A 26,544-nucleotide genomic window follows, 5' to 3' on the forward strand; every position below is an offset into this window, starting at 1 on the left:
CTTTTTACTTCTATTGCACAGACTCTGCATAAAGACACCAGCCCTCTGTGAATAAAAAGAAGGAAAAAAGGAAGGTGTTTGAATTTAGTAAACCTACACTAAATTTATTAGCTTTTAAAAATACTAATTCTAAATAGTTTCAATTGCTGTATTATTTATTATCTTACAAACTCTAAAAAGCTTTGGGTTTGGTACTATATTAAAATAATAGTTGAGAGCATTCAAGGTCTTTTGCTTTGTTTCATTTTTATTGTCCATTTGAGGATGAGATAAAGAAGTTGTGTATGGTTAGAAGATCAAGATTTTCAGAAAGAGTTTTGGCCCATGGTAACTTGCATAGAACATGAATCAGTTAGCACAGTGAGACTTTTTGGGATGTAAAAAAGAGACATGTTCATGAAAAAACCCCACCATTTCCTCTGATACTGGTTTCTCTGGTAGCAAGTTAGACTACTCCAGTTAGAAAACTTGTCTCATCACATAAATAAAAACTGAGACCTGTAATGCTTATATTACTTACTGCATTAAAATATCAGTCATCAATGCAACTAACCAATGCAACTAATCTCCATTTTCCTTTCAATATGAGAGAGCAGTAACTTGAAAGGTGTCAGCAGGGATATGTTGGTGAGAGTTAAAAATAGAGTTAATTTACAGACCTCTTTCATGCAGCCTTTCTTTAAATAGGTGTTAGATGCCCTAGTAGGTCACCTTCCTGAAATCCTTGAACTAATGACTAATAGAGGAGAAAACAATGGATCAGAAAGCAAGGTGGGTATTCTCATGGGGTTTTTCAAATTTTCTTTCTAAATGAGGGTAGTAAGAAATTTCAGACAAATTTTGTAGGAAGAGGCTTTCATGATTAGTTTCTGCTTTGAAGAGATAGAAAGTTTCCATTTCTTCTTTTATTGTTGACTTTATAAGCTTTAACATTAAAAAATTTGGAAAGGTTAGAGTTAATATGAAAATGAACAGTTTATACATGTTCTTTTTCTAATTAACCACAGTTAAGTGAAAACAAAACTTGGTTTTGTGTTAAGGGATCAATAGCTAATACCTATTTTAAATTTTTTCATATTGATGTATCAATTGCTCAAGGGTGCCATTTTCAGGCTTCTGCTAGAAGGAAATCTATTTCCTGAAGACACTGAATTAAGAGATCTGTACTCAGCTCCCATCTTTTCTAATTTAATTGTATGTGTCTCTGGATGATGGTTTATTCCCTGACTCCTCACCTCTAAGATGGAACAGAAAGGATGCTGGTTTTGAGAATACTTCCTGAATGTATGATAAATTGAGATATTGCAGTAGTATAAGAACTGAAGAAATTAATTCTCTTGTACGTGAAGAAGTTGACAGTGTAATTTAAAAATTTGAATTTGTCAGTTGTTTACAGCTGTAAATATATGTAACATACAGCAAATGCAGTGTCAGGTGTGGCAGTTTGTTTAATTTTTCTTAATATTAGAGGGAATTTAGCTTGGCTACTAAAAATTCTTTGCCTTCTACTGAGAAAAGGTGTACAATTCCTACTAAAATTAATTCCTACTAGAACTAATTAGGGGATTGAGAACAATAACTGCAAAGATTAAGAGGATAAAAGAGAATTGGGATTCATTTGGTTTGAGAAAGAGAATGCTGAGGAGAGCTGGCGTAATGGTTTTAATATCTGTAAAAGGGTGTTCCAAAGAGAACGGTGTTTAGTTTTCCTTTGTCAGGAGAAGGGATTAGAGATGAAAGTGTATTTAGCTAGGTACTAAAATACCTTTTGTATTAGTCTTCCCTTCTTCTATTGTTGTGATTTTCTTTTTAAGTATAGTGACAAGACACACAGCTTGAAAATGTAAAATTATTGTTTACCTTTCTGTTTCTAGTTACTCTCTATTCCTGACTTGATTCCTGCATTAACAACAGCAGAACAGAGAGCAGCGACTTCTTTAAAATGGAGAACACATGAGAAGTTACTGCAAAAATATGCTTGTCTCCCTCATATCATATCAAGTGATCAGATCTATTACCGTTTTCTTCACAGGATGTTGACAATCATTTTGACAAATGTGAGCCCACCTGTCGCTTTCTCATTTGTTTTGGTTTGTTAATGCAAGTTAGACCACTGGATATTTGCTCTGTGTAGTACTTCCTGTGTTATATTAAATTCCTATCATTTTTATGTGGTATATCAAGCCCTGTCATTATTTCTATGAGATTTTTTGCTGAAAACTTACCCCCATTTGAGGAACAAAATTTGGATTGACAGTTTTCTTCCTCCCCAAGACTTGTTCATTTCCTTGTGCTCATCATCAGTTTGTTTCTAGTTAAATCAAAACCTTTTCCTCTGAAATATGCCTTCTTTTTCCCGATTCCATACCTTGGTGTTTGTTCTTTATGAAAGAACTCTGCATTTCTAAAGTAAATTTTCATTTAAAGCTACTAGTCTGAAATTTTACTGAGTTAATTGAAGAATAAAACTGTTGTAAAAGAAGATTATGTGAATTTTATTTCTAACATCTGTAATACAGAAGGTGCCTTGCAAACATGGAATATTTTAAGGTGCTTATGAAATAGTTAAATCTACAAATTGGGCAGAAGGAATAAAAAAGCAGGTGTTTCATGAATAGGCCAAACTTCCTAATTCTGTCTTGCATTATGACATTTATTTTAAAATTTATAAAGTTACTCTGCTTTTTAGCTATTTTTTTTCTTATTCTCTAGAAGTTTTTAGTCATACTCCTGCAGATACATTTAACTGTGTTTCCTTTATTTCTTTCAAGAATGTGCTGCCAGTGCAGAAAGCAGCTGCTCGGACTCTGTGTGTTTATTTGCGCTACAATCGCAAACAGGAACAGAGACACGAGGTTATTCAGAAACTGATCGAACGTAAGAGATGATCTTTCCTCCATTACTGGGAAATGAAAGCTAGTTTTGGCTGAAGATCTATTTACAGTTACATTTATTCAGTGTAATTTCCTTCCATCATTGGAGGGACTATGCTTGGAAGACATTCAGTTTCTCATGTTATCACCAGCAAAATGTACTGCGCATATGTGAGGAATAGAGCTGGAGTTATATAAGTTTATAGAAAAGGCTTGGGGAAGAGGCAATGCAGAAACTGATAATATGCCAAGACCTTTCCAGCCCTACTTCTTTTAGCCAAAATTACTAAATTGTTGGTGCAGCAATATAAAAACCAGAGTTCCGCTGTAGAACTAAAATTCTCTAGAGACTTCAGCATAATAAGTCTCAGAAATTAATTTATTAATCAGTCACCTATATTTGATGTTTTGGTGTATGCTGTGTGTTTTAAAGATAGCTTAGGAGTTTTAACAATCTTCATTAACATTCCTTGATGTTTACACAGTAATTTTGATATTCCTGTGACATGGTTTGAAAGGCGTACAGGACTTTGTTAACACTGTAGCTAGTTCCCTTGTTCTTTTGCTTTTTTAAGTGTTCACTGACAGAATTGATTGAATTTAGAATGTTAGTTTTTTACTAAAAGAAAGAATTGAAATAGGCTGAGAATATGTCTTTTGATGCCTGTGATTATCATCTTTTAAGTCAAAGGTCAGCCTGTGAAATGTTTTCTATCTGACATTGAAAACTTGACAGATAATATCTGCAAATTTTTATTTTTCAGAACTGGGTCAAGGAAAAAGTTACTGGAACAGGCTTCGTTTTTTAGATACTTGTGAATTCATTATGGAACTGTTTTCAAAATCATTCTTCTGTAAATACTTCTTTTTACCTGTGCTTGAACTTACCCATGACCCAGTGGCAAATGTCAGGTATGTAGAATATATAGCAGTGTACAGGAAAAAAAGCTATAAATAATGTATTAAGAGATACTGTTAAAAGTTTTATGTTTTACTTAAATAATGGAACTTGAGTGAAAACATAAAGAGCCTTCAGAATGACCAGTACTAAAGATGCAGGGGAGTGTGGGAATGGTGTTAGAAAATCCCAGAAGTAGGTCAGTAGGTAACTGATAAAGTTAGGTGTGCATATCACTTGGAAAATCCAGAGGTCTCCTTATTTTTCTAGATTTAAAAAGAAACCCAGAAAAACCAAAGATGTTTATGGTCTGTATTCATGATCTATAGAGACTTTTTGAAAACAGTATGTCTGGAATCAACACATAAGCAACAATCACTTCTGAAAAATAAGACCACCTAATTATTTTGTGTCAAATGCTAGCATGTTATACATTGAGAATTAATAATATGTATTAAGCATCCGCATCAAAAAGTGAATATTTGGGTTGTTTGTTTGGTTTTTTTTTTTTGTAGAATGAAGCTATGCTGTTTATTGCCAAAAGTCAAATCTACTCTGAAGATTCCCACTGATAAACATTTACTTCAGCAGCTGGAATTATGTATAAGGAAACTTCTGTGTCAAGAGAAAGACAAAGATGTCTTGACTATTGTGAAAAGAGTAAGCATTTTTCTTTTTAAGCAGTGTTTAATCTTGGGTTTATCACTGAAAGTTAAGATGACTAAAGTATGCTTTCTGTGGATTTTCTCAATGTAAGAACAGGAGACAAAAAATTCCATTCTCTATTATGTAATTTTGAACAATTAAAAGATGATGCAGTATAGTATGTTCTGTGAATTTCAGGAGTGTTAATGTTTCCTTGGTTACTTAGATTGCAGTTATTTTGTAGTGATTCAAATTCAGGATTTTGGCTCAATGACCATTTATGAAATAAAAAGACTAGAGAAAGATTGAATGTTGATTCTAGTAGAACTCATCAGGTTTGTGAGACAGAGATATCTTGTTAGACTAGATATTTTTCAATATACAGACAAAACATTTGCAGGATTTTGAAATGCTACAAATGTCTTTTTAATGTGAATATTCAAAAAAGTACATCTTTCAGGAATGTCCATGCTTAGTCTCAAATTTAGAAACCATGAAGTGAAATAGCTCAAGTAGGTGGCTTCCTTACAGGGCCAGTCTGCAGGAGAGAGACTGGGTGAGCACCTGTGTGGAACCTTCTGAGTTAGACACAGGTTCCTGAGTTGCTTTTTTCAGTCGTGGTTCCTATGCCTGTGCCATAGCTATGCTTGCTGTGGTGCTTCCTTGAGTGTATTTTGACTTCCATACAGATATTCTGTGAATCTATTCATTGTGAGTCTCAGCAGGGCTCAGAGAATACTCTGATGCTTTTAAACTGCATTTGTGCCATAAAAATAAAAGCATAGGCTTCAAATATGTAGGAAGAAAAGGCAATTCTTTACTTCATGGTATGACATTCTGTAGAGTAATAATAAATAATGGTTTCATTTTCTTTGTAGACAGTGTTAGAATTGGATAGAATGGAGATCTCTGTGGATACTGTAAGTACTTATTAACTTTAATACTTACCAACTATTCTTAGTTTCCATTTTCGTGTAGTGATTTTTGTTTTTATTGATTTTATTTTGAAGTTTCAGAAAAGATTTTACGAAAATGATTTATTGGATCAAGAAAAAGAAAGGCAAGAACATCTCCTTTTGGAAATGGTATATTTTATCAGTACGCTGTCATTATTTTAAAATAGTTTCTAGCTCCATATTAAGGAGGCAGTAATTTTAAGGTGTAGGGGAAATTTGTATTTTGGAGAGACTCGATGGGTTCATTATCTCTCTGTGGTTTCATTTTATAATTTATAATAGGGTTAAGTCCTTCAAAGTAACATGGAACATTTTTTTTCTTTACTACCTAAATTTTGCTGTATCAATTAGAAAGGCACACTTGAGTTTCTTGAGAAATACCATGTATATTATGATAAACTGACCATGAAACACCTCAGAGTTCACATACAGCTTCCCAAGGCAAAGAAATTAATCTTGTAACTTCTTTTGTCCTAAGGAAGCCAAAGAATGCTCTGTGTTACAGGCTTTCCAATTAGCCAGGAAAGAGAGAAAAGCAAAAGGTGCAGTAGGCACTTCAGCACACAGCTTATATCTTCATCTCATCTCCACAAAGCCTAAATTAGACCACTGCAGTCCTCCTGTCTCTGCCTCCCCTCCAGCCTGAGGTGGGAGAAGCTGAGCAGCTGACAGGATTCAGAAGCTCCTAAAATTGTTAGTATGGTTCCTGTGACTTGTAGTAAATAAACTTCTTTGTAGTGAACCAGAAGAGATTCAGGAGTGTCCCAAAAATGTCCTTGTTTCCTCCTTTGTGGTCCACTTTGATGTCAATGGGTATTGCAGGTCAGTATGAGCAAATATACCTGAGCCACAGATTTCCTTCCACTTCAGTGTCCTGAGCCAGCTGGGTTCTCAGACCTGCACACACACACTCAACTCAAAATCTTGAACTTGGCTCAGGCAGTCTGCAGGTACATACAGTTAATGCTTTTAGACTGAAAGTGTATGCCTGGCGCAAAAGAGCCTCCTGTGCTCCTGTGTGTTGTATGATGACATCAATTTTTACCCTGTTTCTACAGCTGCAGTTTAGAAAAGCACCTGAATTTTTATGGTATAGGCCACTAATATGTGCAACCCTTCTGTGTCACAAAGGCCTCATTAGCACTGTCTGTGATGCTTTTGGGAAACCTGAGAGGGACACAGGGAACTGGGACATGTTGCAGTCCCAAAGAGATGAAGAGCCATTCAACCCACTTAAATCTGACTGCCAAAGATTTTAGTACTGAATATGTTAGTAAGTTTCCTTCATTTTAGTAGCTGATTTTGTAGGAACTATTTTCCAGCAACCCTGACCTGAATTAATTACCTCTTTCTTTTCTTGACTGGGTAGTAATTAGAATGACATGAAAAATATAGTTTAGAGCAGTTATGGTTCACTTAACTTTTATTCTGAAAATGGTATAGAATATTAGCTAATATTGTATAGTTTTTTGAAGCTGGTGTGATATCTACTTATCAAATGGAATATATTTTTAGGCTGGGTAGTATTACAGAAGGGCAAATAAATTCCATGAACCTGAACAATTTTACATAGTTGATTTTGTCATAAAGATTTATTAACTGTAGATGTTAATTTTAGATCTTTATAAAGTTTGAATATATGTGACACAGCTTAAAATCTAAGAAAAACATTTTCATTGAATTGTATGAAATAAAAGTGTTGCCTGTTCTGTTTTCAGGGTGTCTGTGTTACAGAAAATTTTTACATTGCCGGCTGCCAATGTCTGTATCTTTTTGAATATAAAAAATGCCAAAAGCCAGGCATAATTTTAATTATAAGTTCTAGATGTGAACTTCAACTCTCTGAGCTTTCTTCAGATTGTGGTTTTCAAATGAGATATGTACCCTGATTTCTTTCTGTATTACTTAATTGGTTCTCTGGATATTCATCAGGGATTGTAGAGCAGGAGAGTAGAAATGAACTGTTACTTGGAAACACATTTATTTACTTTTACCTGGGTAATATCTAAGAAAATTATTCATTCTTTTAGGAACAATTAGAAAAAGAGAAGCAGAAAAATGAAGGAAGATCTACAAATATTAATGATAAAATGTTTGAAAAGAAACGTAAGTTTGTTTATTTGTGTACATGTTTATGCATGCTTTACTCTTCTACAAAGGTAGTAGAGAAAGGAGCAGGAAAGAGACACTTTATACAATAAACAGATTTAGAAATTGGATATAAAAATTGTTTCTATGTATTAATGAAGTTGTTTATGAAAAATGGCCTCATATTATGTATAATAGATAATAACACATATATTTATTTTGGCTTTATTAATAAAATACATTACAGTTTTAGTTCTCTGTTATTTTTCATTTTGGGATATAGTGTAAGTACTTGTCTGTGGTATTTCTGAAGGGCTAGTAGCACTGGATTAGATAGTATTAATCTTTGCTCCAGGACTGATATGTCCACTGTTTTATAAAAATTTAAGTTTTAAGAGGGAAGGGATTTCACTGGACAGTTTTTTGGTTTTTTTGTAGGTAGAGACAGTAAAACATCATCAGTGTTGGCAAAAAGTATCAATCTCTCTATTTCTGGAAGCTCTTCTGGTACATCAGCAGGTAAGAAGAGTTCAAAAACTCACTGAAACACTTTGATTTCACATCATCAGATTAAACCCCAGCAAAGATGCTGCTGACATCTGTGGACCCAAGTTACACCTACTGCACAGAGGAAAAGATAGAACTGAATGTATTTTCTATGGTTTTTAGTTTTGTTTCACTCTGTAATATATAAATAGTGACTTAAGGTTTATTTTTTTAAATTGAAGTATTTAAATCATCTCGTTCCTTCGTTTACCATAGATTGACAGAAAAATATATTTTAAAGTGTTCTTAATTATTGAGGAAATGTAATATTCATATTAAAAAATGTTCTTTATAATTTTAGGCAAAGAAGAAAAAAAATCCAAGCTGGTTCGAAGCCAATCTTTCAGTACTCAAGTACTGCATCCAAAATACAGCAACATAGACAAGTGCCCTAAGTATCTTTATAATCTTCATTGCTTACCTCCTAGGCAAATGTTTGCTAATAGTCAGCTCTTATGAAATGAATGCTCATGGATCTCTGAAAGCTGTGATGTGCTCACTGAGTTGTGACTTATGTTTTCAGCTTTCTGTTTAATTGATTAACTGAAGGAAGAAACATCTAAGGCATGCTGAGGCCTAGAAATGGTTATGAATTCCTTTTAAGTTAATAAATGTCTCCTTTTATCATATATTAAAAGTAATTTTCCATATGAATTGCTAAATCTAATTTCACATATATTTCTTAAAGACATTTCAGCACAACTTTCTCATTTAATTTCTTCATATAAACTCAGAAATAACCTCCAATACTATTAAACTGCAGGATGATATAATTGAGAGGAACACTTTCGGAAATAACCAATTTGGTTCTGTTTTGCTTTGTTTTTTAAAGTAAAAGTTCTGCTACAGGATATACATCTTCAGTACCAGGGATGGGAAAGAGTTGTATGTTATCCTTTAGTGGTAAGTAGGTTACTAGAATGTGTTTTACTTCAGTTTTTTTGCCAATAGGGCCCAATTAGGCAGGCATACTCTAAGATATCATTCTCCTAAAGAAAACAGAATAATAGGTATCCAATTTATATGGGCATTTAAGTGCTAGTCTAGTAAGTGTATTTTTCAGATTTTTTTCCCCCCTACACATTTGTTTTAATTTACATTTAAAAATAGAAAAAATAAACTGAATTTGTCATGTCCTGGTTGGAATTCCAGGTATCATAAAAAGGTTGAGTTTTGAGTTTTTCCCCACCTATTTTACATGAAGAGAATGAATATTATGTAAAAATTCTACTGAACTAAGAGAGAGAAACTACTGTTTGGAGTTCTGCACATTAAGTTTTAAAGAGTTTGGATGATTAAAGATAAGATTGAGATGAATGGCTTCCTAGAGAAACCTGTCTTTCAATTCACTACCATTAGCCACTAGGCAATTAAATTACATTAAAGAGCTAAATTTTAAGCAGCTAAAATTTGGCCTAAGAAATCACACTCTTTACATACATTAAATATATGAATATTTTCTCTGAAAATGTGTATTCCAGTTATTTAGGGGGACTGTTTAATAAAAATACTTGAAGAAATATTAAGTAAAAACCATTCCATTAAAATTTGGGATTAGTGCCATAGGAAATAAACCACTATTGTCACAGGAAAAACAGCTTATTCTGTTTACTTTCTGTGCAGTGTTTTCAAAAAAGTTCTTTGTCTAAGCTGCCCCTGTGTGTTTCAGATGACTCCTTCAGGACTCATGCTGCTGGCAATAGTGGGAATGCTGCCTTCCCTTCCAGCTCTTCTCGCAACTTATTCAACTCAGCTGACCAGAAGAGAAATGGGAATAAGGAGAGTCAGACCCGAAGGATGAGCATGTAAGTTGTTGACAAGATGTTAATCTGAGCCTAGGGGTAACATTTTCAAAGGGAACTCAAAAGAGCCAAGTAAAAAAATTAGGCCTGTATTTATTATACTTCTGCACACGGATTTTGAAATACTAAAATAGCAGGGTAGAAATGTGGGGTATGTAATTGTAACTGTTTCTCAGATGGCATTGCCTTCTAATTAGTCTTTCACATTGTTTCTCCTGCACATATTTGCATTCACTGGTATATAATTGAGAGGGTGGAATGGGAAAAAGTGAAGGTTAGTGCCTTTGATGTGTAATAACTACAGTCACAGTGATTTGGCTGCCTGTAGTTGGAGAAATAGAAGTATTTTTAGACTATTTAGTTTCTGATTTTCCTTCATTTTGTGGACTTATATATGTTTTATCATTACGTAACAATTCCCTTATGAATCGTGAGCCTTACAATGAACTGGTACTGGTATTTGTTAGTAATGCTGACTCCTTTGCCTTACCATTTACAAAAAAATCAAAAAATCAATGCTAGGCATCTCCCTCAGGCTGCTTTCCTTTAAACATCAGCCAGTGCTGTTCAGCATTTTGCAAGAACAAAATCAAAGATGTATTTTTTGCTCCTGTGCTAAAACTGTAAATCATAGAAAATCACTGTGACACACACTCACCCAGATCCCTGTAGACTCTAGCAGCAAATTCCCTGCAGATTCCTTTTACACTATAACTAAATTACTGTCATTGGACTAGCTGCAATTTTGTGGGCTCAAACTGAGACTTTTCTTTGCTAGCAGAGATTTGCCTTCTTAGTCAAGGCAGAATGCCTTGGAAGGAGCCAGCTACAGCAAGAAAGGGAGTCTGGGAAAGCAGACTTCAATGTACAATGTACAATGAAACTACAGCTGGAAGCTAAGATAGGAAAGAGAAAACATACTGGTTTGCTAGGTAGAGAGAGGAAACAATAGTGATGATCTGTTTTGGTGAATTAAATATCTGGATGAACACATTTTTCCACTTCTGTATTTTCAGTTTCTTTAAAAAATAAACCAAAATATCTTCCCAGCTTTAGTCAGGATTTTAAGTTAATAAAATTACTAAATTGCAAAATAAAACACTAAAAACTTTAACAAACAAAATAAGAAATTCTCAGGACAATATTCATTTAGCTCCTTGTGTACATGATTTTTTTTCTGCTGGAATTTTACCGTCTTCACTGTACAAGATAAATTGTTTTCTGGAATGAACTCAAGCTTGCATAGTGACCTGTAGTTTTTAAAACTGCTTTTATTTTGTAGAGAAGGTTGGAAGGTAAGTTGTGAATGCAGATGGCCTCTGTTAAGTAAGTGGCTTCACAGGAATAGTACTTAAAGGTGCCAAATCACTTTGCCCTCTGTCCCTGTCTTTGCCAGCGTCTAATGGCTTCTCTTAATACTACCCTCAGCACTTCAGACTTTCTGTAGGTGATCATTAGGGGGTCACTTATTTCAAAGTGCGCCATTTCAAAGTCAGCAGTTAGATTAGTAGACATGCTGACATTTTCAGCTATCTCTAAAGTAAATGGGGCATTTATCTTGAGAACATAAAATGTAATGGAGTGCTACATAGTTTAAAAAATTAGGTGTGCTCAAAACCTCATTTTCTTTCACCCTAATCACTGAAAGCCTCCTTTCCTCACTTTAAAAACCAGAAAATTAGTTCAAATGTAAATATTTTTAGCAATCTGTAGAAATTCCAATTATTTGTTGTCCCACAAGGATTTGGGGGAAAGTGAATGCATTAATATTCACGAAGCCGTGAGGTGCAAAGGTTAGTTAAACTTATTTTTTTATCACATAAAACATTTCCAAATTTCAAAAGTTTTTTTATCTTTCATTTAAAATAAAACGGATATCTTTTGTTTAAATACAGAGGGACGGGAAAAGGCTCACACAGATCAGTTTGCACTTTTGTCTTCAGGCAGGAGAGTGGGATGTAAGAAACACAGCTTCGAATCTCTGTGTACCATTCCCAAATGAATACCCTAAGAGCAGAGTATTTGAAAGTAGGTATCTGATCAAACACAGTGATCTGGGTGCTTTTTCTGGTTCAGAAAGTCCCTGAACTGCATGGGGTCAGAAGCTAAAGAGGATGTATCAGGGGGAAAAAAAACATTTTTGGGAAAAGAAGAGGAAGCTTAGGATGTCCTACATTTAGTTCTGAATAAGTTTTAGTATTCTGTGTTCTTATGGGAAAAGACATCTCTCAAGCTGGTCTAATGTCTGCTGTGCTGTAGATTCAACTTCTCTTTTGTAAAGTGACCCAATACTTAACTGTTTTCATAAGAAAATGAAGCAGCTTTATGAGGAGATATTAAGAGATACAGATACAGTAATGTCTGGTGGTAAATGCATTCAGTCACACACATGTTTAGCTGTACTTTTTTATCTTTTACTCAGGAAATCAGGCCTGGTGCTAAATATATGCACACTTAAATTAAAAATAAACAACAACAAAATAGCAAAAATATCAATTTCAAGGAAGCATTATTTTCTAAGTTTGATGATGGAAAAAAATGATATCCAAATATATAAGCAGCTGACAGAAATGACTCTGTGAGAAGAATTTGACAATTGTACAGTGAGAGGTACAATTGATTGATGCTCACAAATGAGCACCACCTTTGGTGGACTGACTAAGGCAGAAAACTCACTAAGGTGAGAAAACAATAATTGAGTGTTTATTTAGAGTGTATCATCATGCAGATTCATGTATATGCTGGTTAAAATTTGCACTGATCGTCTCAATTCTGGCAAGACCTAATTTTTTGTTTCCTGGCTCTGCAGCTTGAGTAGGGTAACTTCTAAAACTTTTCTTTTTCTAAGTAAATATGTGGGCAGTAACACAATAATTGAAGTATAAGCAGATAAAATTAATGATTCGTAGTTTGAAGTGGTATATGTTTGGATAAAATATTGTTTAATTGCTTAAGCCTAATATTTCCTATAAAATTGCTCTACAGAATATTGGCAAGTATTCACTTTTAACAATATAGTGCAGTTTGCAGGGATGAAGAATTTCTGGTTTAATATATGATAGTGCTCTAGGAAACTTTCAAAACTCAGAGTTACTTCGGTGGAGAACTGAAGTATTTTCTTACCACACTCATGCATTCAAACATTCAGTTTGAACTAGTTCACAAGTATGTGCCAATTAAAGTTTTATCTCTTTTTGAAAATAACACAGCTGCAAGAAAAAAAATAGTAAATCATGATCCAGTGCTCACAAGCAGGTGACAAGGAAGTATTGTTTTAGTGTAGGGGTCAGTTGCTAGGTCTTAGGTAATACTTAGGCCATAGAAAATGCCAGAATTATGCTAAAGTAGCACCCATATAATTTCATGAGGGAATCACAAAGAGAAGACTACCTGCTTAAAGTACCTGATGGAAAGGAAAGAATCAGAAAAAGCACTGGTTGAGTACTTTGTCCCACAAGAGATCTTGTTTAATATGCAGAGCAGAGAAGTTTTTCTGACTTTCTGTTGAAGAGTTGCCAGTTAGATCATGAATCATCCTAGTGCAGACATTGACATAAATCATGAACACTGTGTTCTATCAAGCAGTCTGATCTTCTATCATTAGGCCATGTAGCTTTATTATATTCTTTTGAATGTTTTCAGTTTTATGAGATTGTTAGATATAAGATGTTTTGCTTGAATTTATATTGCTGTAATATGACTGAAAAGGTTCAACATGCAATTGTTTAAAACTATTTAGAAACTTTATAGATTTGTCAATGAATAGATCCACTTCATAGATATATATATATATATATATATATATATATATATATATATATAGCATTTAAGTATTTTGCATCTTGCCTATAGACATACAAATATTGGCTGATATTATTTCACTTTTAATCAAAACTTTCTTTAAGGATGTGTGGTACATGTTTTCCATCTTTTAAAAAGAGGGAGTAGATTTATTGTTGCATAAAAAATATTTTTCTAAGTTATTATTATAAAATTCTAATTTATTATTAGTAAGTTAATTTTTAATGCAACAATAAATCTAAATAAATATCAGTATTTTATAAGATGCCCACAACTGACCTATAAGACATCCAGTTTGATGCATGTACCAGTTATATGTTTAAGTATCTTAAACTAATGTCTTTCATCTAGTCATATAATTGCTTAGAAAGTTAAGCACAAGATGAAATAGTTCTGCCACTGATCTGCTACTTTTGGAGTTGGTTACTTACAGTTTTTAATCATGTTTTCATCATGGCATTTAAGATGCTGAAAGTTCCCAGTTCCAGTGGGACTGGCTTGTGTTTTGTGTCTCATTTCTATGATGGAGCTACTAGGTATCCTGGCACTGATATATTATCATATCATATATGCAGTTTTAAAGCAGTGAAACAGAACAATATATTGTGTTATTTGTAAATGACAGTGTAAAATATTGATGCAAATTAGTTTTTCCAAGAGTTCTAAAAGTTACACCCATCTTGGAAATATTTCTGTCTGATACAAATTGTTTTTAATTGACATCTACAACTCTTTGAAACTGAAAACAGTATATCTAAAGATTAAAAAATTAAGGCATGAAAAATCCAGAAATTACCTAAATGACCTTGTGGTCAACAGAACAGCTAGAAATCACAGTGCAATGTGCCAGACTTTTGGCATAGCCAAAAGTAGCCATTAATAGACTGCTTGTGCCACCTTAATCATCTCACTCAGATGCATCTCTACAAGAACTTCTCTGGACACCTCAATGGAGAACTTCACCCTTCTTGAGAAGAATGCCCTCAGAATATATCCATTTGGCTTTTTCACTGCGTGCAGTAGAACAGCTCAAAATTTTTAAAGTACAGCAGCTAAGAGCTATGTTAAAATGTTCTGCACAATAGCAGTTTAATATGTTATGCAATTTAGTAATATAGTAACAACATATTATGTGTGTTTCTTCTTTTATATGAAGAAAAAACAGAAAATCAAACTCCTAGATCACCTGACAGAAAAATGAGGGAACCAGAGACTGGAGGAAGCAACGTTCTGGTGGCATAAGGTGGGAGCAGCAGATGGGACTCTCTAATGCCTGAACTGAATAAAATGCATCCTGCAATGTTAAAAATTTAAAATAAATCTTTTATATAAAATTCCAAGCTGTAAAATATGTTCTGATAAACAATGTAATGGTTGCAGAATTCTAACATCGTAGTGAAATTATATGAACTATAACTTCAGCTATGTGCTCTTAACCGCTGCAGCTAAGGAGAAGATTTTGTTTTCTTCAGTTAGGCCTTTATAGTTTGAAGTCTTGGATTTAGAATGCACATTATTTAATTGGCTTCTTTACAATTTTAGCAACCATTAGTTCCCATATTTTAAGGAAGAAATAGAAGGAATTGTTATGAATATGAAAAAGGAATCCCACATTTTAAAGAATCTGCAAACCTAATTTAAGACCAAAGTCCAGAACCATTATAAAAAAAAACCATAGACTTTTGAAGCATTGTGCTGTGAATTTGGAATTAATGTTTTTACAAGTGCTAAGTTCATAAAAATCCTGTGTGAGTTTCAAAGCAATCTAAAAGCAAATGTCTCCAGATGATGTAAAAAAAAGCTGTATTTCATAAGTTTTGTTGTAAAAATACTTGTTTTAATTTTAGTATTTCAAATTGTATTTTCACTTTAATAATTTATAATAATGAATCTAATTTTTAATCAGCTGCTATTGCAAGCTGTCATGGTTCAGTGATGTCATCTGCATTTGTTTGTATTAATGCTAATGTTTCTATCAAAATTTATGTGGAAAAACATGCAATCATATTTTGAAGAGTTCTATTTATGCCAATACTTGAGGGAGATTATGAAGCTATTGTCAGCTTCTCTTTCAAAATGGAGGCAGCATAAATATATTGATATCAGAAATATATGCTTTTTAAAATTTATTGGTGTATGATAAAGATAATCTGGTCTGTGTATGCATATGTGAGTGTGGTTACTTTTTATAATGTAAAAACATGAATGATGATTTACTCAAAATAAAACCTAGGACAATGCTGTACATGCATGTTCTTGAAAGAAAAATTCTCAGGGCATCTTTTATAATTAAAATTAATAAAAGCACTTACCTATGGAGGGTATTTATTTAAAATACTAATAATGCTGGGTGTGTGCTGTCTTGTGTGAAGTACAGAATGTTTCTTTGGATTAAGCACTATCTGAATGCTTAAGCTTCCTACACCTCAGTTAGATTTAGCAGTATTCTCTGTCTTAAGTCAACAGGCATTATTTGGGTTCTCTGGAAATACTTAATTTTTCAGTTTGTTCTGCAGCCTGGGATAGGATCCTGTAAATCACAGATTTCTTTAAAAGCTTCTTTGAGTTTATGATGTTTAACATTAAGTATTGATAGAGGTGTGCAGATGACCTGGGCTGGCTCCTCCTGGCTTCTGCACTGATGCAAGCAGACACCCCCAGTTCCCCAGGCACAGCTGGCGCAGGTGCCAGCTACAGCTGCTGCCCCGTGGGCCACAGGAGACCCAGGCTGTTCTCAGTGTAACCTTTGGCAGCACCAAACTCAGATCATCAGTAGTCAGCTCTAGAGCAGGACTCAGCACTGTGTTTGCTCTTTTCATGCCTTGCAGAGCAATGCAGAACAACCAGTAAGTGCAGAAAATTAAAGCTCTTTCTCCCCTTAATAAGCAGGTAATGAGTTCTGTAAGCAGTCTGTCTTTTGTTCCTTCTTGGCTGTCACTGTCTGTCATTTTAAACTGACTTATTTAATGCTGATAACATGTGCTCTACTCAATAACCTGAAATTCTTTCAATGTAATCTTGAAATGCTCTGTTTAGACATTTTTGGACTGGTCATTTTCCTTGTGCAATACCTCTGGTGTCTTGTGCATACTTTCATCACTCCTTTGCACTGCAGACCTCCATCCAAGCAGTCTTTTTAGGGGCCACTTACTTCTGGGTTAGTTCTGTTAAACAGCACCAATGCATTTGAGCCCTTCAGAGCACTGTTTATACCTGCTGGAATAACAGCAGAAGGTCAACTGTGCAGTGGCATTTGTTGTTTTTCATTTAGACAAGTGGCAGGAGTGATTCTCTTTCTGGATACATTAAATGCAGTCTGGAGCTAGGTTAGATGCACCTTCATAGTGTAGTCAGATAGCAGAGCCTGCCTCCTAAGTCCTTTGGTGAGTGGGGTACATCAGTGTCTGGGCTCTTGTGGGCAGACACCAAATGGTGACTGAGGTGATTTTTAGAGATTTACCAGTTTTATCCTATAAGGTATCTTTTGTATCTTCTCTAACAGAGGTATCTTGTGTTTACTGATAGACACCTGTGAAGTTCCTTGCCAAATGATTTTGAAAAGTCTTCTGCTCCTTTTTGGGCAATTATTTTGTGAAGATTGTATGAGCAAGCAGAATAATGCTGACATCTGTTATTTACATAAACCTAAAAGTGTCTTTTTGCATTGTTTTGTACTTTATAGATAGGACTCTGCTAATTAAAATCTATTAAATGTTAAGATCTTGTCATTCTGTTGGATGCACTGCTCTACTCAAATAAAGGAAATTGTTAGATCATGGAAATATTTTTCTGGAAATATTTCTGAAATATTTTTCTGAAACATCATAGCAACACCTTTGGATTTTAGGATCAACTCTGTGACTAGATTTATTACACTCCAATGGAGGTACGTTTTTTTCCTACCAAAGTCTACCTTATTTCAGTTACAGAGTCCTGTTACAAAGTTCACCCTGGTGTCTAGATGATATTACAGGCAGAAATTCTGGGGTTAGGAGAGGGCTAGCTTTGTGCTATGAAACAGGATAGGCCAGATTTTTAAAAATCAGAATACCTAAGTTATTCTTCAGAACAAATTTTTTTTAAATTCAAAGAATATTTTTAATGCACATCGTGTACTCTGAGAAAATGAGGTGATTTGATAGTCTGCATAAATGTTTTGAAAGACGTCACACTCACAAGGCAGACTTCATGATAGACTTCTTTTCTACAGTAATAAAATAAAGATCTCTAGGCAAAGGTTGCAAATTCTCTTTTAGGACTTGATACTGCTTCTGTTTGTATAACTGGCAAAATTCTGCTAACATTGAGGTCATTGGGCTCTTCAGTCTCTTTGTAACAGAAGAAAACATTGAGGAATCTGCAGTGTTTGGGAATGAGCTTCCTGAATATTTTGGCATTTGAAAGGGGCTTTTTATTCAGATTTATCACTAAAATGCTGATTTTAGAAATTTCTTCTGTGGTTGTTGGGTTTTCTTTTACCAAAGGTAGATTTTACAAGACACATTTTTGTTGCTTTCAGCCTTAATGAATTTAGCTTGTTTTGTGGCATTAATAAAATATTGCTAGGATGACCTGGTGCTAGCTAGGAGAGACAGAACAGATTTTCACATTTCGCATTTAATTGTCTTTTTATTATAAAATAAATTATTAAAAATAAAGCCTCTTACATACCAAGGAATAGAAACAATTACCTTTATTCACATTTCTGTTGGATCAACCACCCTGCCAATGAACAGTAATGTTTTAAAAGTTTCTTCAAAAATCATGAAAAGGAATGGCCGGTCTACTTTGATGACAGGAGGCACTGTGAATGCAGTTATTTCTGAGCCACTTGCTGCTGCAGCCTCAGTTCCTTCCTCATCCACTTCAATAACTGCATTTTGGACAACCTGAAGTGCAAGGCAGAAATAACTATGTGACAGAAGTAAATACTAACCTAAAGAGTATTTTTCCAGCTGAAGGCATTCAGTTGAAGTAGGCTTCTGTGAAGGACTAAAATGAGCAGTTAATCTTTGTTTTTTCTCCTGCATATTTCTATTTTGTACATTTGGTAGCACAGACTACCAAATGTACAAATTTGGTAGTCTATCTAAATATGTAGAGCAATGAGGTACAGTCCTGGATTAGTTAGAATATTTTCCACTCTCACTGAAATTGCAGCCTGGCAGAATCTGATTTTTCATTTTTTCATTTTTTCCATTTTATTCTTTCAGGCTGCTTATACCTGTGAGTGCTTCTGCTGTGTTAGTGTCTGTACTGGTGAACTGCCTGGTCATTGAGTGGATTTACAGCTCCTAAACTCCCAATTCTAGGAATTACTTATGTGAAAACAGTTGAAGGACTTCACCAGTGTTGAGGTTTCTGCTACATATTTTTAAATAATATTTTTGTCTTTCACAATTCCCAGGGACAGGATGCTCCTCTGGCACTCTGTAGCTGATGCACATATTGCTTCTAATATCAGTTAGCAGTTCCTGTTAAAGTGTGATTTTTTTGATAACACAATAGTTAACTGCTGAGAATCAGCATGAAAGTTACATGATCAAGAGGAAGGGACAAAAGTGCTGCAGATTGCCATTATATTTCCCAACAGTGAAATAGTTCATACCAAACTGAAAATCTCTGCAATTTTATCCATTAAATATTTATTCTTAGCATGTTAGATCTTCTCAGAAAGGTTTTTTTTTCAAGCCACTGCAAATTTGAAAACCTTTAGATCAAGCATGAGAGTTTTTGAAACTTGTATAGAAGTGTTTATTATCCCACCCTGTTAATTGGCTAAGCACAAAGGCTTCTATATGGTGTAGGGAGACTTGTAGGAGCAGCACCAGAAGGATTCTTTCTCATAGGTTACAAATACCCAAAGGGAGGGTGCAAAGAAGGTGCAGTCAGGCTCATCAGTGGTGCCCAGTGACAGGACCAGAGGCAGTGGGCACCAAGTGAAACACAGGAGGTTTGAACAGAGGAGGATCCCTCTGAACCCCAGGAAATGCTTTTTCATGTGAGGCTGACTGAGCACTGGCACACTGAATTCCTCCTCTTTGGAGATATTCAAAAGCTGTTTGGACATGGACCTCAGCAACTGCTCGAGGTGACCTTGCCTGAGCAGAGGAGTTGGACCAGGTAACCTCCAGAGGTTCCTTCCCACATTAACCATTCTGTGATTCTGGGAAGCCTCTCCTGGAGTTGTGGTTCTGGATTGTCTCTGCCATACAACCCTCCACAACCAGGAGCAGTTGCATGCTACAATTTTCTTACATAAATTTATAAAGCTACATTTTTAAATCCTGTGCCAGAGTAATTTTATTTGGATCTTGTTTATAATTCATCTTGTTTCAGTAATTTTTTTAAACTTTTACTGTAATGTATGAATTTGTATTAGAATTCGTTGTTTTCCATCTCATTCCACACACTCCATTCTTGTGGGCACAAGTATCTCTGTGTTTTGTCTTTCATCTCCTTTCTTTGACCATGCATTTTAATTTTCTATTATCAGCAAGTTGTCCTTTTTATAGACTAGCTGTTTGTTTTTCATAAGATATCTCTGGTCACATAGACCTATTCCTTCTTGATATTGATGTGATTGACAAGTCCTTTGTCTTCCATTCTCTACTGCTTCTTGTTCTGCCTCTGTTTTCCATCAGTCTTTTGAATTTCATATTTGCTCTCCCTTAAACAGTGGCATAAAGTATCTCCTCCTGCTCCTCTTTTTCCACGGGGCTGTGTTCCTGCCTTCTTGGCCATTCAGTGCCCTTGCCTTTACCTGTCTAAAGGTTCTTTGAAAGTTTCAGCATACAAGGTGGAACATCTGTATGGGTTGGAGTGCAACTATATTGTGCCAATCCTTGCCTGTGAGATCGTGTTTTTTCTTTTCCGTGGTATATAAAGGGAAAAACAGGAGTGCCTTGACTTCTCTTCTTCACTGTTACCTTTTTGAGATCTTATTATTTAAACTTTCTAAGGTTCTTTATTTTTTGAGAAGTATAACTGTCTCTGGAATGCGTATGAGGAGTTCTTTCCTTGAATTTCCTTCCTTGCCCTGGATTTTACCATTTGACTCTCATTTATATTGTCTTTCTTGTTCACAGTTTTTGTGAAATTGTGCCCATTCTCTGCCAACCATATTCCTCTTGAGGCAGAGCTTTTCTCCTGTGATGGGTTAGCTCTGGGAGGTGCTGAGCACCTATGAGATGTCACTGCCTCTTTCCCTTACACACCTCATACTTGAAGTGGGATCCATCCTGATTAAGATGTGTAGATTGCACATACCTGGCTGATGAGGTACTTTGCTATTAGTGTCCCCATAAATTTATCTGACCATCTTGGCTGGGCTGTTTATATACTATTATAATCCAAACAACAAATAATTTTAGTGGGCTTACCTGTGAAACCGCTACATATTCGTGATCTGTCAGATGACTAAGATCTGCTGAACGTGTAAAAAGCTTTTTAATTCCAAGACTTTGAAGCAGTTTCTTCATTTTGTATTTTTGCTCTAGTTTAAACTTTGGAAATGAAATATCCACTTTTCTGTTAAAAAAAATAAATTAATGCAAACAGTCACTTGACTGCTGAAATGCACACTACTCAGGAATTAAGCTTTACACAGAAAAAGAAGGGACAAAAACTGGAGAGTCTCTGCTGGCATTTAGGTTGCAGAAAGTAATTTCTAACCTGTTAGATGCCAGTGATGCTACAAATCATTTTCTTTTCAGTATAAATACTTCCACCAACAGTCACAGTGCCCTGATACCAGGGCAACACACTAATTTATGGACTGGTGAAAAGAATTTTCACTTCGGGAACTATATTTCACAGGAATCATTTGGGTTTACCTTTTTATATTCAAATTTATCAATTCCTCTGGGTTTCCCCAGGTAGGAAATGTTTAATAAATGTCTAGATTTATAGTGGGTTTTGTTTGGCAGTACTAAATTTAAGGAGAGAGGAGACCTAAGGAAGAATATGGAAAGACTCATGCCTTCTCTCACAGAGACATTTTTAACTGAGATGAGCTGAAGTTTTGTCGCCTCTGAGTAAAAACTTTCACATGCCACTTGGGCTGTGGATAGACCATTAAAGGACCTCTACTCTGTAGATAGCTCTTGCCACAGAGATGCTACCGTGGGAAAAGGGTAAGGAAGACCAGCTAATCTTTGCTGGGCTTTGTTGCTTTTCTGCAGTGGACATCAAAGACATTAGGGGCCCACGGGTGTCAAAGCAATACCTGGATTTCATGCTTCCAAGCCAGGATTCCACAAGCTCTGCAGTCAAATGGTCTTCAATTGAAATGTAGTCTCCCTCTTTTTCTGGGATAACAATCAGCATGTGGGCATTCCCTTTGTAAGGTATCTTTATCACAGTGCATCTTAAGTTCTCATCAAAAGTGGAATTAATTTTATCTGACTTGAACATCATGGGTACCTGTACGCTTCTGTATTTGTTTATGTGGAAAGTCTCAATTTCCGTGAATTTGGAATTAAATGGATAGACCCACTTGCCTGAGGAAAGAAAGAAATGAAATCATTATGTGTGTTTAGATTTGTTCAGAAAAATATTCTAAAAAGTTAAAAAACCTATAGGGTATTTTCTGTATCTAGCTGAAGTGGCTGTCAGTTGTGTCTGGGATAAGTGGATGACAATTTCAGTATATTTTATGTTTATTGTATATAAATTTTTTTACAGAAAAAACCCCAAAGTAATCTACAAAATAAACTGCTTCATTTGCACAGAAAGAAGGGAAATATTTTTCTAAGGTTGGTTAGTTGCCACTCAAGTTCAGAATTTATGTTATCTTTGTTTTATCAATGGCTGGTGAGCATCTGACCTTTTGTAACATGCAACCTTCTCTGAAATTGTCTACCAGCTGTTCAATATCCCTTATTTAATTTATTATCCAATATTTTGGATGGGGATTCACTGACTTCTCCATGGAATGGTTTCTGACCATCTCTGGTATTTCTTTCCCTCCCCCTGTAAGGTAATATAATGGGATTCTTGGGTTCCTATGGGACAGATGATTCTTGATGAAAATAGGGAAATTATTTTTGTTTCAATGATTTTGTATACTATGTTAAATCAGTGCATGATTTTATGCCCAGTATTCAGCATTTAAGACTATTATGATTAAGACTTTTTCATTTTAATGGGTGAATTAAAATAAAACATTGTTTTCTGTCATAAAGAGGGATAACTGGGAGATAGACTGAGATAGCCTGATACAGGGCTTTTTGTTCTCTTTGAGACTCTATTTTATGGAAGATAGCATAGAAAAATTGTGGTTTCCTATCATAAAAAATAATTTCCTATTATATGAGCTTAATAGAAAAAAGTAATCTTAGATAAAGACATAGAGAAAATAGAACATCTAAATTCATTTAAACTCCCCCTAATGTAGCTGAAGTTAGAGTCTTGATTCTCCTAATAAATAATTATTCTGCATAATAAAACCAGCAATTACCTTTAAAGAAAATGTAGTCCACAAGCACCACTCTGTTATGGCGGTCCAGCTCTTCAAAAAGTTTTGGGATTTTTCCTTTTGTCATTTTGTTAATTTTTTGATTGATGAAAAGTTTTGCCTGTGTTAAGTTTTCAAAGTCTACTTTCAGGAATTCCATATCAAAGTACTGCTTAGATAAATTCAGGAAAGACTCCTTGAGTTTGAAGTCCTTTTGAATAAAAGAAAGAACACCTCGCATGAGGAGAAATTCTTCATTCATTGTGATGTTACCTGTCAGTTGTTTAAACAAAGCTGGTAAATGTTGGCTATCCACTCTGTCCTTCACATCATGGAGGTTTAGACCTTTTACAATTTGTCTGTGTGTTTCTTCTTTGGTTGCCATCATATAGACACTCATGAGAGCTGACACAGAAAATGGAGAGATGATTACATTGTTATCATGTGTCATTGCAATTTTTCTGTAGAGGTTAAATCCAAAATTTGTGGTCTTTTCAGTGAAGTTGTGAAGAGTGAAATCTTCAAGACCTTGGTCTTCAAAACCTTGGTGTTCAAAAGGCTTAGAGATATTTTTGTGATGATACCACTCTTTGGAAATACTGATGTTATTTCTTTCCAAGAAATTACTCTCTTTTTCCTCTGTTGGAAATTTAGGTTTGATATCAGCCTGGATGAATTCAAAACATATTTCACTTAAGAGAAGTATATAGATTACTGTTTTCATGTTGACATCCAATAATGAACTATTTAGAATTGGTTTTTTCCTAGAAAAAAAGAAAGGCAACAAAATGACTTTTTAGTTTGTTCTTCCATTCACAATGCAAAGGGTAAAAGATGTAGTGGTCTTTCTGCATCTTCAGGGTATATACTCCAAACCTGGCCAACAAAATGTTTAGAGATGACCAGGCAGATCTTACAGGACACCCAAGGCAAACCTTAGCATCAAACATTGTGTAAATTTGCAAATGAAATGCACTTTGCATATAGTGCAAATATGATTATCATCCATGTTTCCACAAAGCAATATATGAATTCTCTCCCATACAGCAATGTTGAATTGCACCTCATGGAAAATTTTTGAATGGCTACAATCTTTGGAGATGCATTTTCCCATTATAAATTAAATGGGATGTTCAAGACCACCAAACCTGCACAAATTCCTTTTGTATAGCAGTGGGCAAAGGGATAAATGAGATTAAAAGATGGATTATATGGCCCATCATTAAAGTAGTAAGTGATTCAACAGTCTAGAATCACGTGGCAATCGTTAACTACTCCTTTTAAGCTAAGGATCTGTAACAGCAAATTACGGTCACTGTATAATTTGTGATTTGGCATATGGGAAAGCTGGTTTTATCTGGTTTATTCAGAGTTCAGCTGAATTTCACAGTTGGCTGATTCAGGCTGTGGGAGTTAGTCCTGAAAAGGTATGTTGATGTGAGTACTGAGACATTTGGGTGCCAAGTCACGAGGTGCTTTTGGCAGTCAGGTGGTGTGCTATTTTCTTTGGAGATAATAGGTCACGTTCTGTACTTGCTGCAGCACAGATGGGCTGTCATGACTTAATCGGGAGGCAGTGAATTCAATGAATGTTATGCCTGCTCTCGAGTGCATGGCAGAGAACAGAGCAAAATATGCAGCAAATATGTTGTGAATATTTTTTTTATTTATTTTTATTTCCATTAACTCTTGATTTATTTCTAAAGAGATTCCCAGTGTCTGGATTTTCAGGACTGGAGTAGGGAAGGGGATGACTTGACTTCAGTTCCTGCCTTGCTGGTCAAAGCGGTGCCTGCGACATCTGGAGTGCTGGGACACTCACTGTCCCCTGGCAGGCTGAAGCAGTGCAGTTCAGAGCTAGTGCAGTAACTGCTGAGCATTCCCTCTGCTTGCGTAGTGACCCACTTCTGTGGGAAGTAGCACAGGCACAGGGGTCCTGTTCCTGCCGCAGTGCTACACCTGCCCTGGCAGCAAAGAAGGAGGTTCTTTCCTCTGGGAATCATCCCTGCTTTGAAGAAGCATCCTTGGACTGCAGAGTCAGCTCTAGCAAAGAGGCAGGGACTGGAAAATTTTGCTTTTGATCATATTCAATCGCTGCAGCATCAATTCATCCCTCTAAATACAGTTAGCATCAGGCCTAACTGCTCACCAAGTATTGCAGAGCACAAGCCCTTCCTCATCTTTTCTAGGCAGGGTGCAATTCCTGCACACAGTGTTACATCTGGCAGACATCACTGTTGCTTCTCTCTGGGAGATCTGGAACAGGACTTGGCTCAAGTGGCCACCAGTTTTCCCCAGGAGATGTGAAGGGACTGGCTGGGCAAAGTGCTGAGCTGCCTTCCATAGGGCTCTGCCTTCCCAACACAGAGAGGTTTTGGACAGAAAGGGCAGGACAAACGCAGAAGCTCTTGTTTACAGGTTTATCCTAAACTATTCAACACTCAAAAAAAGATCCCTGAATCCTCAGGCAAACACAAACACATCTGCTGCTGATTTGGGTGCAATGAACATGGGAATAAAAACCTTGCAATTGCACTAAGTAACCATCTGAGATTGCAAACATTTAAAGTTAACATTAAAGGATCTGTATCATTCACCTTTACTGATAGAAATAGAGCATGTCCTCTAGAACTAGAGGACATGTTCTCAAAAACAGTTCTGGGAGTTCTCAAAAACAGTTCTCTCAAAAACAGTTCTGGGAATAATAAAGTAGAATTTATGTACATTATAGACTTGTATTTTTAGATCCAAGTGAAGCTTATTGCTAATTTCAGACAACTCAGTTTATTTGGAGAGCAGACAGTTCATTAATAAATGTGTGTTAGAGCAAAGTGAATATTACTTCCATTTAAAGAAATATTTATTTTTAGTAATATCAATATCAAAGAAAGAAGCTTCTTGTGCAAATGCTTTTTTCTTCTGAAGGCATTAGAGCAAGAGAAAAATCCATTAGAAGCTGATTAAGGTCTACAACCATTTAAAGCATCACATCTAGAGAATCATTGATAAATGTATAACATTGTATTATATATATATATAAGATATAATAATATTTCCTTTACAATCTAAATGCTTCATATAAATTTTATCTTACCTATTAGGTAGCTCTTCTGTTACGTTACTCAATCAGTTATGTTTAAAAATGAGATGAAGATGTCTGTCCCATTTAGAAGTTTTTGAACAAATATTTACTCTTCCAAAGACAGATAATCTGGTTTTGTCTGTTATAAATTAACTGCTTTATAAACACTGATTATGTGTTTCCTATAAATGGCATAATAAGGGAGGGTTATATTCCAGTAAATATGTTCTGTCTTAAATGAGAAAGAAGAGAACAATAAATTCTTTGCATTTAGCCCTTCAGCACCCTATCAGGATGTGGCCCCCCATATCCATTAGCCCATAAGAATTATTTTTAAGACAGGATCTGTGCTACTCAGTAGAGTATCCAATCTGGTTTAAATTATCCCCTTACGTA

General features: G+C 35.2%; 2 protein-coding genes across 4 annotated transcripts in view; one reads left to right on the forward strand and one right to left on the reverse strand.

The window, feature by feature from the left end:
* The window catches only part of PPP4R4 (protein phosphatase 4 regulatory subunit 4), a 57,720-nt gene extending 41,843 nt beyond the window's left edge, over positions 1–15,877 (forward strand). Inside the window, exons 13-25 of one of the 2 annotated variants that reach the window (XM_059474788.1) lie at positions 688–771; positions 1,875–2,057; positions 2,772–2,877; positions 3,638–3,785; positions 4,287–4,431; positions 5,295–5,336; positions 5,427–5,501; positions 7,403–7,478; positions 7,899–7,979; positions 8,308–8,401; positions 8,839–8,909; positions 9,676–9,811; positions 14,766–15,877. In XM_059474788.1, the coding sequence (XP_059330771.1) occupies positions 688–771; positions 1,875–2,057; positions 2,772–2,877; positions 3,638–3,785; positions 4,287–4,431; positions 5,295–5,336; positions 5,427–5,501; positions 7,403–7,478; positions 7,899–7,979; positions 8,308–8,401; positions 8,839–8,909; positions 9,676–9,811; positions 14,766–14,790 (1,266 nt within the window). In that variant the 3' untranslated portion in view covers positions 14,791–15,877. The remainder of the gene's footprint in view (positions 1–687; positions 772–1,874; positions 2,058–2,771; positions 2,878–3,637; positions 3,786–4,286; positions 4,432–5,294; positions 5,337–5,426; positions 5,502–7,402; positions 7,479–7,898; positions 7,980–8,307; positions 8,402–8,838; positions 8,910–9,675; positions 9,812–14,765) is intronic. The other variant, XM_059474789.1, reaches the window with a different exon arrangement.
* SERPINA10 (serpin family A member 10) overlaps positions 1–26,222 on the reverse strand; it is a 28,375-nt gene extending 2,153 nt beyond the window's left edge. The window contains exons 1-5 of one of the 2 annotated variants that reach the window (XM_059474792.1): positions 26,161–26,222; positions 23,070–23,830; positions 21,837–22,110; positions 20,992–21,139; positions 18,301–18,498 (exon numbers count right to left, since the gene is read on the reverse strand). In XM_059474792.1, coding sequence (XP_059330775.1) covers positions 18,307–18,498; positions 20,992–21,139; positions 21,837–22,110; positions 23,070–23,790 — 1,335 coding nt within the window. In that variant the 5' untranslated portion in view covers positions 23,791–23,830; positions 26,161–26,222 and the 3' untranslated portion in view covers positions 18,301–18,306. Of the gene's footprint in view, positions 1–18,287; positions 18,499–20,991; positions 21,140–21,836; positions 22,111–23,069; positions 23,831–26,160 lie in introns of those variants that run through there. The other variant, XM_059474790.1, reaches the window with a different exon arrangement.
* Positions 26,223–26,544: the final 322 nt, after the last annotated feature.

Source organism: Ammospiza nelsoni, chromosome 6 (assembly GCF_027579445.1).
Source record: "Ammospiza nelsoni isolate bAmmNel1 chromosome 6, bAmmNel1.pri, whole genome shotgun sequence".
Classification (NCBI taxonomy): Eukaryota; Metazoa; Chordata; class Aves; order Passeriformes; family Passerellidae; genus Ammospiza; species Ammospiza nelsoni.